Genomic DNA, 16,769 nt, shown 5'->3' with positions numbered 1-16,769 from the left:
TTAATCCTACTCTCTGTTTCCTGTCTTTTAGCCAGTTTGCAATCCATGAAAGGACATCGCCACCTATCCCATGACTTTTTACTTTTCCTAGAAGCCTCTCATGAGGAACTTTGTCAAACGCCTTCTGAAAATCCAAGTATACTATATCTACCGGTTCACCTTTATCCACATGTTTATTAACTCCTTCAAAAAAGTGAAGCAGATTTGTGAGGCAAGACTTGCCCTGGGTAAAGCCATGCTGACTTTGTTCCATTAAACCATGTCTTTCTATATGTTCTGTGATTTTGATGTTTAGAACACTTTCCACTATTTTTCCTGGCACTGAAGTCAGGCTAACCGGTCTGTAGTTTCCCGGATCGCCCCTGGAGCCCTTTTTAAATATTGGGGTTACATTTGCTATCCTCCAGTCTTCAGGTACAATGGATGATTTTAATGATAGGTTACAAATTTTTACTAATAGGTCTGAAATTTCATTTTTTAGTTCCTTCAGAACTCTGGGGTGTATACCATCCGGTCCAGGTGATTTACTACTCTTCAGTTTGTCAATCAGGTCTACCACATCTTCTAGGTTCACCATGATTTGATTCAGTCCATCTGAATCATTACCCATGAAAACCTTCTCCATTACGGGTACCTCCCCAACATCCTCTTCAGTAAACACCGAAGCAAAGAAATCATTTAATCTTTCCACGATGGCCTTATCTTCTCTAAGTGCCCCTTTAACCCCTCGATCAAGTGACTCCCTCACAGGCTTTCTGCTTCGGATATATTTTAAAAAGTTTTTACTGTGAGTTTTTGCCTCTAGGGCCAGAATAAGTGTGGGACCAGGGACTGGGAAGGAGATGAGAGTGAGAAAGAAAGGCAGATGATAAGCTGGAAGAGACAATTGGACGGAGATGGAGATGGAAGGAGGTCTGGATTTCTATATAGGCACCCCAGGCCTGTGCTTGGGGTTGCAAATCGTTGGGGGCAGCTCATGGGGGCCTAAGACTTGCCATCTCCCTCACCCTGAAGGCCCCTGAGACCACAGACATTCTGCTTCCTGCACTGCCACTGGCTTCGGCCTGCCCCTTCCTTCCTGTACTGCTTTCCAGATCAGGCTGTCCTCCGGGCCTGCTGCCATGCCGAGAGCCTCTGCCGTGAATCGTGAGGTCCGAGGTGGAAGGGAGGCAGGGCAGCACTGGAGGTCCTGCGGCTGGGGGTAATCCCCCAAAGTCTGCAGATGCAACGTCAAAGGCTCAGGGAAGGGTAATGGCCGGCTGTGGGAACAGAGGGAGGGAGGTTTTCCCCCAGGCTGGTTTGGGAGGTAGTCCAACCCCGTTTTTGTTTTGTTTCTTGTTTTTTCTGTAGGTGTTCTGATTTAATTTTGAGCCCACAGTGACTCAGGAAGCTGTAGTCTCTTAGACCGCTGCCTGGATGCAGCTCAATATTCCTATGGTTCTTTCATGCGACTCTCTCTCTCTCTCTCTCTGCCTTACAGTACAATTCGGATAAAGCCATAGTGGACAGCGGCACCACTCTCCTCCGCCTGCCCCAAAAAGTGTTTGCTGCTGTGGTGAATGCTGTTATACGCTCGTCTCCAGTAAGGCACCCTGCTTCATTACTGGGGCTGTTTTAATATTAAAAGCTTTTTCTTTTTTTTTGTGCTGAGTATCACGGTGTAAACACTTGAGACTTTTTTGGGGGCTGCATGCATGCCCCTGCTGTTGCAGCAGCTCTGATCTGATCCGATGAAAATCACGTTATTACACCCTGGGATACTGCATGGAGAACATGGAATACAAAGCGCAGCCTGTGTTCTGACTTGTAACAGATATCAGACAGTTACCTGACATTTTTAGACAGTGTCCCATTGACGTTTTTATTATTTTTATATATATATATATATATATATATGAAGAGGGCAGCAGCCTGAGATGTGCAGAGTGTGAATCCAGCAAGAATAGCCAGAGGAAGGAGGCCCAGAAGGAGCCACGGAGGGTGGCTCGTTCTGCTGCTCCCGAGTGCGCGACACGGATTGCGTAACAGGAGCAGCGGGATTTAATAGGTCTTTAGTGGAAGGCGTTGCAGGTAGTGGTGCTGCGCTGCCGTCTGTAGTTGTCCCACGGCCTGGCTGCTGGAACGCCTGTGCAGGGCTGCAGGAGCATTTGTTTGAGGGAGGGTGGGTACTGGCTACATATCACCTGCTCCGCTGGGGTGACTTACACAGCTTGTAGCTGTCTCAAAGGATGCGGCCCTAAGGTAGTGCCTGCAGGACATCCTTTCAGAGCGGTGGCACAGTGACTAGCAGGCCATGCGGAGACCCAGGGGTTCCTTTCCTGGCTCGGGTTTCTGCACCTTAGGCTAGCTTGGATGGGGAGTGCTCCATAAGTAGCCCTCTTTTGTTATCAATGCCTTTGGGCAGGGCTGGAGGGAGAGCCACATATCTGTGCTTATTGTGACACCTAATGGTCGGCCAAAGAACAGCCCAAGAAGTAGCTCATAACTGAGCTGCATCTTGCTGTCAGCCAAAAGAGGAAGGAGCCACCGTGCTTGGCTTAACTATGGGAGGATCTGAGCATATGGTGGCTCCCTGAGGAGAGCCAGATGGGGAAGTAAGTGTCGAGGCCTTGTACATGAGGATAAGTAGTGAAATGGTGACAGACTTGAGGGCATGCATCAGACGGACCAAGGAGAGCTGTACTTTTATTTCCAGCATATTCTGTCTCCCTAGATCCAGGACTTCACTGATGGTTTCTGGGCCGGCTCTCAGCTCATCTGCTGGGATACATTGGAGACCCCATGGGCTTACTTTCCGGACCTCTCTATCTACCTGCGGGATGTGAACACCAGCAGCTCCTTCCGCCTCACAATCCAACCTCAGGTCTGTGCATTGTGTGACTTTCCTGGCTTTATTCTTCGCAGACTGCAAGGTGAGGGTCCCGGCACTGCCACTCCCGGCTTCTGGTTCAGGAGGCAGCGTCGGCTCTTAAACTGTTTGCCAGGAGGTCCCAGTGCTGGATTCCCTGTGCTGCTTCTGCCCTGACACAGAGCAAAGAAACTGTTCTTGTGCTTTCAGGTTTAATGAATTGTTACTTAGGAATTCTCCAGTTCTGATAAAATCTATTATTTGATTTTTACCTATTTATTTTTGTTTTTCCTTCTACATTTCTGATACAGTTTCATAAATTCTACAAAAATATTCCTGCCTTTAATGCTGGCTTTTCACCCTGGTTTGCAGAGGGGACAGAGTCCATTAGTATTTATCAGTGGGGAACAAGGCTGTTTTTATTTTCTGATCCTTTCCAGATGGGATGGAGGGAACAAAGGCATTAAAAAAAAAAAAAAGATTTACTGCTAGAACGTTTGTTCCGCCAGCCTCTTCCTAATCCTCCTAAACCCATCACAGTGATGCTCCTTGGGCCAGAGCCTGGCACAAGCTTGTCCATAAACCAGCCAGCAGGTGTCGCTGTTGAATAATGATGGGGCCTCCCACCCCCGCCTAACTGAAGACAATGGAGGATGTTCATCTATGGAGACCTTAGGAGGGTGGTTTCAGTGGGTGTTTGAATATTCAGATTAACGCTTCCCTCGCTTCATCTGCGATCTCCTTGGCGCATTGCTTAGCGGCAGGTTCCGGGTGTTTCTCCCCTCACCCGCTGCCCTTCGGTTTCTTTTTGCTATGTCTGTAAGTGGCCGGCTCTGTCTCTCTCTCTCTCTCCCCCCTCAGATGTACCTGCAGCCTATGCTGGCCGGGCGCCAGGACATGGAATGTTATCGCTTTGGCATCTCTCCCTCCGACAGTGCTCTGGTGATCGGGGCGACGGTCATGGAGGGCTTCTATGTGATCTTCGACAGGGCTGAGAAGAGGGTGGGCTTTGCAGTGAGCTCATGTGCAGGTAAGAGGTGTCCCTCGTGTCCGCTTAAGTCACTGCTTCTCCATCCGGTCCTCGTGGCACATCTAGCCAGTCAGGTTTTCAGGCTATCCACCATGAATATGTATGAGAGAGATTTGCATACAATGGAAGCAGTGCATGCAGATCTCGCTCATGGTGGATAGCCTGACAATTTGCCTGGTTAGGTGTGCCCTGAGGACTGGTTTGAGAAGTCCTATAGACTTGGAGAAATTGATGAAGTCTCCTGCCTGCGCACAGGGATCCTTCTGCCGGATTATACCAGTGCCTGTCTGGTCTTTCTGGAACTGTGATCATTGGGCAACAGGGACAGTCAATATTTAACAGTGTCAGCTGACATCCCCTTGTGAGGAGCTTTCACAAAGAGTTTAAACATTAAACTCCATGAACATGAATGGGAAGCTACTGGACCCAGGAAACTGAACTGTTTAATTTTACACAGTGATATTTTAATATAAGGAGGACACTTTACTAAATTACTTGGGTTTCTTCTGACTATATATAAAAAAAAAAACACATTTTCTTAAAATTAGCAAATATTTACCTTTTTTCATGGACCGATGGTGACCTCTGGTGGTAGATCAGGGAATTGATAAACCTTTTTTAGCCTGGATTTTTTTTTTTTTTAATTGCTTGGCTCCATATTTACCAATTCAAGTGTTATGAAATGTGAAAAGGGGAAGCTATGCGTTCAGGGTGCACTGTTTTCCACCCAGGTAAAAATACTTTGCCTAGGACATACATGTTAGACTGAGAAGGGCTGTGATCTAACTAGAACTTTCTCCTGCGGCTGAGAGCATCCATTTTATGACCTCGTAGAGGAGCAGTGATGTCGACATGTCCCACCCAGCTCTGGGAAACAGCGGACGTTCCCACATCACTGACTGACTGCTCCGGCATTTATAGGAGACGGTGGCTGCTTCCTGCATGGAACCCCTTGTAAGGTCAGCTTGCCCCCATAGAAACCTCAGATCCACCGACTCTGGGCTCCTCTCTGTCCCCACCTCCAAGGCACTACACATCTCCTCAACCCGAAAACGCGTCATATCAGTAGCCGGCCCCACGCTATGGAACTCCCTCCCGCCCCAACTCAGAACGGTACCCTCAACTCAAATCTTTAAAATAAAAACCAAAATAAAAAACCTCAAAACATGGCTATTCCTGAAAGCCTTCCCTCCTCACCCAGGCCCCACTCACTGCATGTAAGTAAATCCTCATTTCTCCATGATTGTACCCACCCATCCAATCCTCGTTTACGAACCGCAAGCCACCCATTCTCCTTTGGCACGAATGTATCCGTCAGTTCCCTATTAACCTCTCCATATGCAGCAAATTACCCTGTAAATAGCTAAATTGTCCATATCATATTGTAAAATGCTACCCGCCCTAAGTCATACATTTTCCTTGGCCCACCTGTAATATTCAGTTCCCTGCCAACTGTTCCAGATGTCCCAACTGTCTCTGTAAATAGATAAATGTTCCAACACGCATTTTAAAATGTTAACCTTCCTAAGTTACCCTGTAAGTTACACTGTGAAAATAAGCAGCCCATGCCTTATTTAACGTTCAGTTACGTGTGAACCGATGTGAGATGTATACAAAAACAAATAAATAAATATTGCCAGGAACCCCACATAACTGAGCAGCTTCCTGCATTCACACAGGATCTGATAGCAGAGAAGGACCCGAAGGCTGCTCTGATTTACCCACTTTGTTTCCTGGGGTAGTGCCACAGGCCTCAGTTGCTCTCTGGTTTTTCCTAGGGCATCCTCTGTGCTTATCACAGGCTCTCTTTAATTGTGCTTTTGCCTCCATCTTCCCTGGGAGGCTGATCCTTTTATTTTTGAAGAAAGAGTTTCTGATGCTACTACTGAGTCAGCCCACTTTGAATCTCACATGGTGACCTCTTTTTATTCTAAAAGAACAAGGAAAGTCCCACCAGTGCAGGAGAGCTGGCATTCAAACGGCCCATCCCGGTAACCACAGGGACTGGAGGAAGGTGACTGAATGGGAAGCTTCTAGGGTTCAGTAAAACACTAGCAGGCCGACGCAATAAAACCTGCGGGAGAGCCGGGGCTCCGAGACCAGCACCTGCTCTCCCGTGCGTGATTTTGCATTTAAATTAGGGCCCGCACTAATAAGGAGGCACTAGGAACACTAGCGCACCCCTAGTTGCCTCCTTATTAGCGGAAGTGGCAGCTGTCGGCGGTCCGACAACTGACGCCTAATTTTACCGGTGGCGGTTTTTGAATCCAGATTTTTTTTTTCAAAGTTTTTGGGGTTTTTTTTTTTTTTTATTATTATTATTTTTGGTGCCTCCGACTTAATATCGCTGCTGCACCGCTTTTGGTGAAATTGCACTGGTTGCCGATTTAAAGCTGCAATGTAAGGTCAAAGTTCTCATTCTTGCTTTCAAAATATCGCGGGGCTTGGGTCCACCATTTGTGTGAGAGAAACATTCTTGGAAATCCTCCACTATAGGTACACGCTTGCAATATGGTTTTCAACTTTCCCTGGTAAAAAGATTTTCGAGCTGTGAAATTTCAACATTGATCTTTTTTCATGACCGCTCCTAAATTATGGAATGCGCTCTCCCCCCGTGCATTGGAGAGGAACCTGATTTGATGTGTTTTCAACGTAAAGTGAAAACATGGTTGATGGTAACTGAGCTTCCGCATTAAATTGGAAAGTGATTTGTTTTTTCAGAATACATTTTTTATTTTATTCTGATCGAATGTGGATTCAAACTACTATGTTGTCTAGCTAGAGAAAAGAACTGGTAGAGAGACAATAAGAATAGCAATGGTTTGTGTTTGTATGTGTGTGTGAAATTTTGTTCAATATTTTATTTGCTGTTTTTAAGTTTTAGTGATTTTGTACATTGGTTTGAAAGCTTTTATTGCAAAAAAAACTGGAAAGCAATTAATAAATTGTTGGGGCAAGGAGAGCCTGTGGAGTATATTCCTAGAGGGCCTGTCCACACAGGACAAAGATGAGCCGGCTGCTCGAGAGATTCCAGAGACCCTGGATGGCCTGATTAGTTTTGTGGGAAGAATAGACTGTCGCATTTAGCAGAGAGCCAGAGAACTCCATTCATCTTGTGGCCGTCCCATGGTCCCAATGCTTCCCATCTCCAGTCTGAACAGCTTCCTCAGCATAAAATGGACCAGAAGAGCCGATGCAATTGGGCCAGATCTGCATGGCCCCTGAGGAGAGAGGCCGCCATGGCATGCACCAACTCTGCTGCTACTGCGTGAGTCCAAAATATAGTATCTACCTCTGCCCAATGAAACCGGGAAACCAACAAGCCTAGGCTCTAGCGGGGAGCTGATCCTAGGTTTCACATCCCCTGCTCCCCAAGCTTCCTGTGACTCATTCTTGCTTTGTATAATTGCATATGTGTATAACGGTATTCTCATTTAATCGTATAACTGCCTCCACCCTTTCGATTCCTGGCTCCATTTGTATATTATGTATATTATTTATAGTATATCTTGTGCTCCTTTGCATTTAATTAACCTGTTACTGTTCCTCTCGCCTTCTCCCCTTTCCTATCTTAGTTTGGGGTCTCCCCTCTGACCCCACGTTCTTAGTTTTCCCCCCACCCCACCCCCTGTTATTTGTATTTTCTACCTTTTGTTACAATGTAAACCGATATGATGTGTATTTTAATGTCGGTATAGAAAAGTTGTTAAATAAATAAATAAATACTGTGAACAATCAAGAATTCCCAGCTCAGGCACTGATGGACTCCGGCGCTGGAGGGAATTTTATTATGAAAGCCCTGGTGGAGCATCTACAACTGTCCACTGTGATTTGGAAGACACTCTTGGTTGTCTAGTCTATCCACCAGAACCCGTTCCCAGGTCAGATAACTCATACCCCACAACACCTTTGTGCTTATGCACAGGCCTTTTGCATGTGGAGAATATAACTCTACATGTCATCAGTATGGCAGTATACCCCATCGTCCTGAGGCTGCCTTGGTTACAACTCCATTTTCCATGCTTCGACTGGGCTTCTTTACATCTGACCAAGTGGAGTTCTGGTGCCTCCAATCATGCCTGCAGCACCCAGCTTGCCTCTTGCCACAACCTTGGTGGGGTTGCCTCCCCTGTATGTAGAATTTGCCGATGTGTTCTCTAAGAAAGAGGCCCTCACACAGACACTTTGACTGTGCCATCAACTTGCTTACAGGTGACGAACCCCAACAAAGTAGGGTTTACCTGTTATCTGTTCCTGAGACCTAGGCCATGACGGAATACATAAAGGAGACCTTAGAGCAGGGTTTCATGTGGCCTTTCTCCTCTGGCTGGGGCAGGATTCTTTTTTTGTCATGGAGAAATATGAGTCCTTATGCTCTTGTATCGACTACAGGGGCTTGAATGCCATAATGAAGAAAGACCAGTATCCATTACTGCTCATTTCGGAACTATTCCACCGTTGGCAAGGCTCCAGGGTGTTCACTAAGTTGGATCTTCAAGGGGCCTACAACCTCATCCAAATCAAGCGGAGCCATGAATGGAAGATGGCATTTAATACAAAAGACGGTCACTGCAAGTAATGCCCTTTGGATTATGCAGCTCCCCTGCTGTGTTCCAGAAAATGATGAATGAAGTCTTCAGAGACCTCCTTTATGCCTGTATATTGTATATCTTTACGATATACTCATCTTCTCCAAGGATCTCCACTCTAATCGAAGGGATGTCTATCATGTCCTTCAGATATTACACGAGAATAAGCTGGAAAAGTGCCTTTTTGAAAAACAGTCTCCCTTCTTCGGGTATAAAGTCTCCAATGAAGGCTTCCACATGGATCCCGATAAGATAGTCTATTCAGGAGTGGCCACAACCCTCTGGTTTACATGGCCTCCAGAGGTTTCTGGGGTTTGCCAACTATTACCAGCACTTCATTCCCAACTACTCCACTCTGGCAGTTCCTCTTACTGCCCTTACCCGTAAAGGAGCTAACTCCAAAGTCTGGCCACCAGAAACATTTCAGAAGCTAAAGGACTCATTTCGCCAGAGACCATGTCTGCACTGGCTGGACCCCACTTGTCCTTTCATCCTTGAAGTGGATTTATCCTCTTCTGGGGTAGGAGCAGACCTGAGCCAGCATTCCGACAAGGGACTTTTGCATCTCTGCTCTTTCTTTTCATGGAACTTCTCCCCAGAGGAGCATAACTCTGGGATTGGTGACAAGGAGGTCCTGGCTATTAAACTCATACTTGAGTAATGGCATCTGTGGCTTGAAGATGCACTGCACTATATTACTATCTTCACCGACCAGAATAACCTGGAGCACCTCCACCAGGCTCAATGCCTTAATGCCTGCCAAGCCTGCTGGTCCTTGTTTTTTGCACAGTTTGATGATGAGCTGAGAGATTGCCCAGCCACGAAGACCCTGCGAGCTGATGCTCTATCTCGATCCTTCATGTTAGAAGATGACCTGGATCCGCCTAAACATATAGAGCCAACAAAGATTCTTTTGGAAACATCAATGACTGTTCCACTAGGGCGGACTGTTCCCTGAAAACTTGAATAAAAGTGTTTAAAAATAGTCCTACAACTTCATTGCAGGACATCCTGGATAGGCCTGCACACTCATGCTATTCCAGCAGTACTACTGGTGGCCACATATGAGGAATGACGTATTGGCCTACTTTGATTCCTGTGCCACCTTTGTACAGCAGAAACAGTTAGTGGGATGACCCTAGGGGCTGTTACAGCCATTGCTGGCCCCCAGGCAATCATGGCCCCATTTATCTCCGATGTCATGGTAGATCTCCCTATCTCAAATGGCTGAACAATCATTTGGGTCGTAGTCTACCCCTTCTCAAAAATGGCACACTTCACCCTGCTTCCTGGTCTCCCCATAGCGCTGGAATTGGCCCAGTTTATTTAAGCTTCATATCTTCCGCCTGCACGGCCTACCCAAACATATAATCTCGGATTGGGGGTCTCAATTTACAGCCAAATACTGGCACAGCCTATGTAAGAAGTTCAACATTTCCTTGGATTTCATGACAGCATACCTCCTGCAGGCCAATGGACAGGCTGAACGGACCAATTGCACCTTTAAGTGTTTCCTTCGTGCTTATGCTAATGAAAGACACGATAATTGGGCATCTCTCTTACCATGGGTCAAATTCTTTCATAAGTAGCACATCAGCTGTGCTACAGGATCTTCTCCATTTCTGGTTGTATATGGCAGACAACCCACACCACCTCTGATTCCACTGTCTGTCCAATCGCAGATGGCTCAACTGACGGTTCAACAACTGCAGGAATTCTGGATCTGCATGATGAAGACCCTTCGCAAAACAGCTAAGAGATTCAAGAAGACCGCTGACACCTATTTATTTATTTTATTTATTTGAGTTTTTCTATACCGGCATTCACGGAGATTCGTATCATGTCGGTTTACATAAAACAGGGGTGATCAATACATTATAAACGTGTATAAATATAACATGAGTATACATTTTATATATTTACAAATTATAACAAGTTATAACAGTGCGCAGAAAAAATCAGTTACAATAAAACAAGGAAGGTTCTAACTGGGAAAAGAAGAAGAATAAGACGATAGAAATTTAACAAGAATAAGAACGTGTAGTGTTTGGTATGTCCGAATCAGTTTAGTGGGAGATAGACCGTCTTTCTGTATTTGGTGAGATCATCAGTCAGAGTCCGGAAAGGCTTTCTTGAACAGCTTTCGTTGCATCAGTCAGAGTCCGGAAAGGCTTTCTTGAACAGCCATGTCTTAAGTCTCTTTCTGAAGGTTGGAAGACATGGTTCCTGTCGTAATTCTAAGGGGATTGAGTTCCATAGTGAGGGGCCTGCTGTAGAGAAGGCCCTGTCTCTCAGGGTTATGTGTTGGGTGGTATTGGCGTGTGGTACCTGTAGAAGTTCTCTGTACACTTCTCTAGTGGGTCTGTTGGAGGAGTGTTTTTTAAGTGCTATTTGTAGATGGAGTGGAGCTAGTCCATGGATATTTTTGAAGATTGTGGTTAGGGATTTATGGATTATCCTGAAGTGGATTGGCAGCCAGTGAAGGTCTTTAAGGACCGGCGTGATGTGATCTCTTCTTTTCTTGTTAGTTAGGATTCTTGCTGCCGTGTTTTGAATCATTTGGAGAGGTTTGGTATGGGATGATGGGAGGCCTAGTAGTATAGCGTTGCAATAATCTATTTTCGCAAAGATTATTGCTTGGAGCACTGTTCTATAATCATGGAAATGAAATAGGGGTTTTATTCTTTTTAATGTGTGTAGTTTGTGGAAGCAGTCTTTAGTTGTTTGCTTAATAAATGCTTTTAGGTTTAGTCTGTTGTCTATGGATACTCCTAGATCTCTTACTTTTGATATTTGTAAGTTGGCTGGCGGGTTCGTAGTGATTTTGCAGTTATCCGGTGAGATTAGCAGGAATTCACTTTTTGATTGGTTTAGAATTAGGTTTAAGCTGGATAGGAGGTCATTAATTTCTTTGAAACAGTTTTCCCACAGTTTTAGAGTTTTATTAATGGATTCTTGGAGGGGGATCACAATCTGGACGTCGTCGGCATAAATAAAGTGTTTTAGATTCAATTTGTTTAGAAGTTGGCAAAGTGGGAGAAGGTATAGATTGAAGAGTGTAGGTGAGAGAGAGGAGCCCTGAGGAACTCCTTGTGATGATGGGTATATATGGGATTCTTTGTTCAGGATTTTGACTTTGAAACCTCTGTTTTCTAGAAAAGTCTTAAACCAAGTCAGCGCTGATCCTGCAATACCGATGTTAGCCAGTTGGTTTAGTAATATGGCGTGGTTTACAGTGTCAAAAGCTGCAGATAGATCTAATAAAATCAAGAGGAAGGCCTGTCCTTTGTCAAGGCCCAAAGTCAGGTAGTCCGTCAGTGATATGAGTAGTGATTCGGTATTTGAGGCTTTTCTGAAACCGAATTGAGTAGGGAATAGAATTTTGTGTTCTTCTATGTAATCCGATAGTTGCGTATTTGCTAGTTTCTCCATCACCTTGGCAATGAAAGGAAGATTGGAAATTGAAAAATTGAAAATTGAAAAAATGGGTCAGCACCCTGTTTTAAACTTGGAAACAAGAACTGGCTGAGCACACACCACATCCACCTTTATATGTGACTTGCTCCTTTCTACATTGGGCCATTTCCCATCCACCAGCTTGGTCATGTAACTACCTCCCAACAAGGCAGGTAGTTACAGCTACCTGCCTTGTTGGGAGACCATAACATGTTCAACATTTCTCTTTTGAAGCCTTTGATTCTCTCCTGGCCCTCCAGGAGACCACCTGAGCCCCAGGAACTCATCACAGAGGAGGACAATGTATATCAAGTGAAGGAGTATTACACATCTGACGATGGGATAAGAGATGGAAGTATCTGGTTACCCGGAAAGGTTACAGGCAAGAAGGAAATACGTGGGAGCCTGCCTTCAATATACTGGACAAAAGTCTTCTCAAGGAGTTCCACGCCTCACCCCAAGAAACCTAAACTCTCTCGGCAGGGGGGGAGGTTTACACGAGGGGGTACTATTGCATTTGGCAGCTCACAGCCCCCTGCAAACCATCGCACTCACCTCCAGTCTGGGCTGCCGCACATGCCTTCTGCCTCCCGTGGCTTTTCCAGTGTTGGGCCTTCCTCTGGGCGTAGTGAGGGACTGCGCCGCAGTTGCTCTGCCTCTTCACAGCTGGCCGCCATCGGAACTTCAGGGCACGCGCATGTGCTGATTGCCATAAACTTAAAGGGCCTGTGGCAGAAAGCCACCAGAGGCACTCCTAGATGACATCATCAAGCTAGCCTTATAAAGGGCTGAGACCCCCCCCCCCCATGCCCCCTACTCCCAGTGCCTCGGCAATAGGTCATCTCCCTGGAGAAGTGCTTGACACCTTGTTCCTGCCTGTGCCATTTGTCTTCCCAGTTGTCTCTTGTGTTCTCTGTGTGGTCACTCTGCTTTGACCATTCCTTGTCGTGTCTTGCCTCCCCGCTCCCTTCCTGTACCTTGGATTGGATCACTGGCTTGACCCTGCTTGACTGCTGCCTGCCCTGACCTCAGCTTGATCTTGGATATGTTGTCTGCTGCTGGCCCTGATCTACAGCCTCTCTCTGACACCGCCAGTCTGTTGCCTGCTCTACACATCAAATCATCTTAATCACCAGTGGCCCCACCTAAGTCCGGCCGGCCCCAGTACCCGAGGGCTCAACCTTAAGGGCAACAAGGGCTGATATTGGTGAAGCCCCTATTGGGCCTCTGCACCAGCCGGCCCCGCCTGCCGACAGTGGGGGACCTGCAGGGCTCCTCCCTGCAGGTTGCGCCAACTCTCCCTCTCCCCAAGGGGTCCACCTTTTGCCACCTAAATGTTATAAATAAATATAGTCCTAGGCAGCTTGTAGATATAACGTACAATAAAACTAAACAAGAATCACAGAAGAACACCATGCCACAACAAACCTCTCTTGTCCATCGTAATGATCTACCACTTGGATCATGAATAGAATAAAGCTCCATCACAATAATCTGCATGGGAATTGGCGTAGCATTTACCGCAGATCAAATGCCTCACTGAAAAGAAAACGTCTTTAGTAGATGTTTATCACATATATTTTTGGCCAGAGATGTTTGGATAATAAATTCTACATAACCGCATCCACTACAGCAAATATTCTATCTTGTAGCTCAGCTAGTCAAATTGTTCTTACAGAGGGACATCAAGCAGGCGTCTGCCCACAGACGGCAGCTTTCTGTATATTTTAAGAAGAAAGCTTCTGCAAAAAGCTTCATCAGTGCTAAGTGTCCTCTATATTAATGCTTGTTTATTTCGTTGGATGTCTTGCGTTCTGTTCTGTGCTTTCCAAGTAAACTTGTTGAATGTGGATTACGATTATACGTACACTGTTATCATACAAAACAATCAGAATATGTAAAACAAAACAGAGGATTGCTTTTAAAAAAAAAATGTTATTTTAAATAGAGTGTCTAGATCTTTAGCATCCTCCACCGGACAGGAAGCCGATGGAGTGACTGCAGGAGAGGCCTAACCTGCTCAGTGCGAGACTTCTGGAGCATTTGCAGAGCCCCTCAGTACAGAAACCAGTAGGCCAGGGGCTTCCCAAACCTGTCCTGGGGACCCCACAGCCAGTCGGGGTTTCCAGGATCTCCACCATGAATATGCATGAGATACATTTACATATCATGGAGACTCCGTATATGCAAATGTGTCTCATGCATATTCATGGTAGAGATCCTGGAAACCCCGACTGGCTGTGGGGTCCCCAGGACAGGTTTGGGAAGCCCTGCAGTAGACTGAGGTAGATGGAATGACAATAACCCAGTTTAGTTAGAAAAAGAGCTGGCAGAATTGCCCTAAAGTCCTGTAGGGCTGAGAAAAAGCTTTTAGCTTTGAGTTTTTATGTAGATTAAAGTAAGCAGCAGTTGTAACAGATTTGATTTAAGGCTAAAATGATAAAGCAGCATCAAAAATGATGCCAAGGTTTCTGATCTGGTCGGTAACTAAAATGCAGTTAGCAAAATGCAAAATCCTATGCAGACAGGGCAATGGTGATCTACTTAATATCATGATATCTGTTTTAGCAGGTGTTTTGTTAATTTGTCAGCCAACACGATGGTATTTAAGTAGAAAGAGACAAGCGCCATTGCATCTAAAACATTTGAAATAGAAAAAAAACCCAAAACTGGATCCATCCTACGATACGCACCCAGTCCAGCTAAAAGCTTACATGTTGGGCTCAGAAGATGTTAGATAAGGCAGCCATCTAGAGAAGAGAAAATTTGAATAAAAACTTTTTTTTTTTTCTGTTTCCAGAAATAGATGGTTCCTCTGTGTCAGCAATTTCGGGTCCATTTACAACAGAGGATGTATCCAGCAACTGCATCGCCGTAACCCCCCTCCGGGAGCCCATGCTGTGGATAATCTCCTACACCTTGATGAGTATCTGCGGACTCATCCTCCTCATCCTCGTCTTCCTGCTGCTGCTCCCCGAGCGGCGGCAGCAGCAGCACAGCATGGAAAGGGTCAATGATACCTCCTCCCTAGTGCAACACCGCTGGAAGTGAAATGGGGGGCGAGGGCCTCTCCCACGAAGTGCAAGACAATACGTTCTGCTCGCTGACGGGAGCCCCTTCCTGTGCAGCTTTTACTTCCCAATGCCGATTTTGGACGCACCGTACTGTAACAGGGATTCCCAAGCTACTGGAAAAAGACTTTTTTTTTTTTTTAAACTAAGTATTTTGTAACGAGGAGAAATAAAAGTGCCATTTATACCTCCAGTCTCTCTGCCCTGCAGCCTCTTTGTTGGGGCTGCTTCGGGGGGGAGAGGGGAGCATTGCTGCCTCTGGCTTTTTGTGTAAGCTCGTGACCTGTGGGGTCATGACTGCAGCTCTTGCCAAACAGGAAGGCGGCAGAGTTGCACTGGATATGCACAAGGGGGATCTGCCCCTTAGTGCCGGGATGGAGATGAAATTTGGTTTCACTCCAGTGTTTGGGAAGCTATAGCAGCAATATATAAACTTCAGAAATGCTTTTGGTTTAGTCTCACATGACACAGTCATAAACAAAACTATATTTTTTATTTCATAAAACTTTATATACTGCCTGTAAATCATGTTATCCAAGCAGGTGTGTGTATGTGTATATGTATGTATATATATATATATATATATATATATATAAACCACCCAACAATTCAAATTTAGCCCAATTATAGATACACAATAAAAAATGATTAAAATACTTAAAACTCTGTAAACAAAATAAAATCAAACAACTTGGAAAAAATTTGACTTCAAAATAGACTTGGTGTAGGAAAGAAGGGCGATATATAGAAAATATTTGGCAGATTTCAAAATCGGATACAGAAGTGGCTAAGGAGAGGTGAACTTAAACCTAAAGAAGAGAGATTAATAATTACAGCATAGAGGTCTATGGACAAGCTGGTTCCCAGCCAATAAGGTTGTGCAGGGGGGGGGGAAGTTGTGTTGGTTTTTTTTTTGTCTGTTTGTTTCAGTATATTTTTATTCTGGTATCAGTTTGTTTACATGTTTTATTTTGTTTGAACCAAAATAAACATTCAATTAAAAAAAAAAAAAAGAAATAAGCCAAAAGCCATGGTGTCCCCATCTTGGACCAGTCTTAGCCCTTTCCACTGGGGTCTCCAATGTAAAAAGGAGCAGGAGTTATCCCCCTGCCCCCCCGGGCTCCCGGTTTAAAAATGGCGTCTGCCGACATTTCTGAACCAGGAGCTGGAAGGGCGGAACAACTGGGGGGATCACTCCTGCCTCTTTCTACATCAGAGACCCCCGCAGAAAGGGGTAAGTGTAGACCGGGATGGAGGAGGGGGAGCCCAATTTCAGGTTTATTTTTCCTATAGATTTTCTCAAAAGAAAGTCAGTGGAGGGGGGGGGGGGGAAATTGGAGAGGGAGATCTTTTTTCGGGTTTTGTTGTTTTTTTTAAATGAATGCACACCTTTAACAGCCAGAAGAAACTGGCAAAATAGACAAATGAAGATTGTGTAGCCCAGAATGGAAACGATTGCACTTCTCATTGCTGGGTGTGATGTGAAAGGCATAATAAGATGGCACGGTGCCTCCACTGCACTGTACTACCTCGTGTGTGTGCAGATGGGGGCTGGTGAAAAATAATCTCAGACTTCCTTTTCGTGATGTTACTTAATTCAATAGGTGGTTAAATATAAATGAATAAATTGCTCCTCTTGGGGCCTTAGTTAACATTATACAATAAAAGCCCAATTTATGCATCATAATAAAAAAAATATAAATACAAAAAAAATACCAAATATATGTGACACAATAAATATAAAAAATAGAAAAAACTCAACTAAAACCAAAATA

At 45.1% G+C, this 16,769-nt stretch overlaps 1 protein-coding gene across 2 annotated transcripts in view; it reads left to right on the top strand.

Moving 5' to 3' along the window:
- The window catches only part of BACE2 (beta-secretase 2), a 65,562-nt gene extending 50,375 nt beyond the window's left edge, over positions 1 to 15,187 (top strand). Inside the window, exons 6-9 of one of the 2 annotated variants that reach the window (XM_029578340.1) lie at positions 1,481 to 1,582; positions 2,714 to 2,863; positions 3,710 to 3,878; positions 14,724 to 15,187. In XM_029578340.1, coding sequence (XP_029434200.1) covers positions 1,481 to 1,582; positions 2,714 to 2,863; positions 3,710 to 3,878; positions 14,724 to 14,974 — 672 coding nt within the window. In that variant the 3' untranslated portion in view covers positions 14,975 to 15,187. The remainder of the gene's footprint in view (positions 1 to 1,480; positions 1,583 to 2,713; positions 2,864 to 3,709; positions 3,879 to 14,723) is intronic. The other variant, XM_029578341.1, reaches the window with a different exon arrangement.
- The last annotated feature ends 1,582 nt before the right edge of the window (positions 15,188 to 16,769 follow it).

This window comes from Rhinatrema bivittatum, chromosome 15 (genome assembly GCF_901001135.1).
Source record: "Rhinatrema bivittatum chromosome 15, aRhiBiv1.1, whole genome shotgun sequence".
NCBI classification, from domain to species: domain Eukaryota; kingdom Metazoa; phylum Chordata; class Amphibia; order Gymnophiona; family Rhinatrematidae; genus Rhinatrema; species Rhinatrema bivittatum.
Note: the sequence above shows the minus strand (reverse complement) of the source record. Positions and strands in the feature narration are given on the sequence as shown.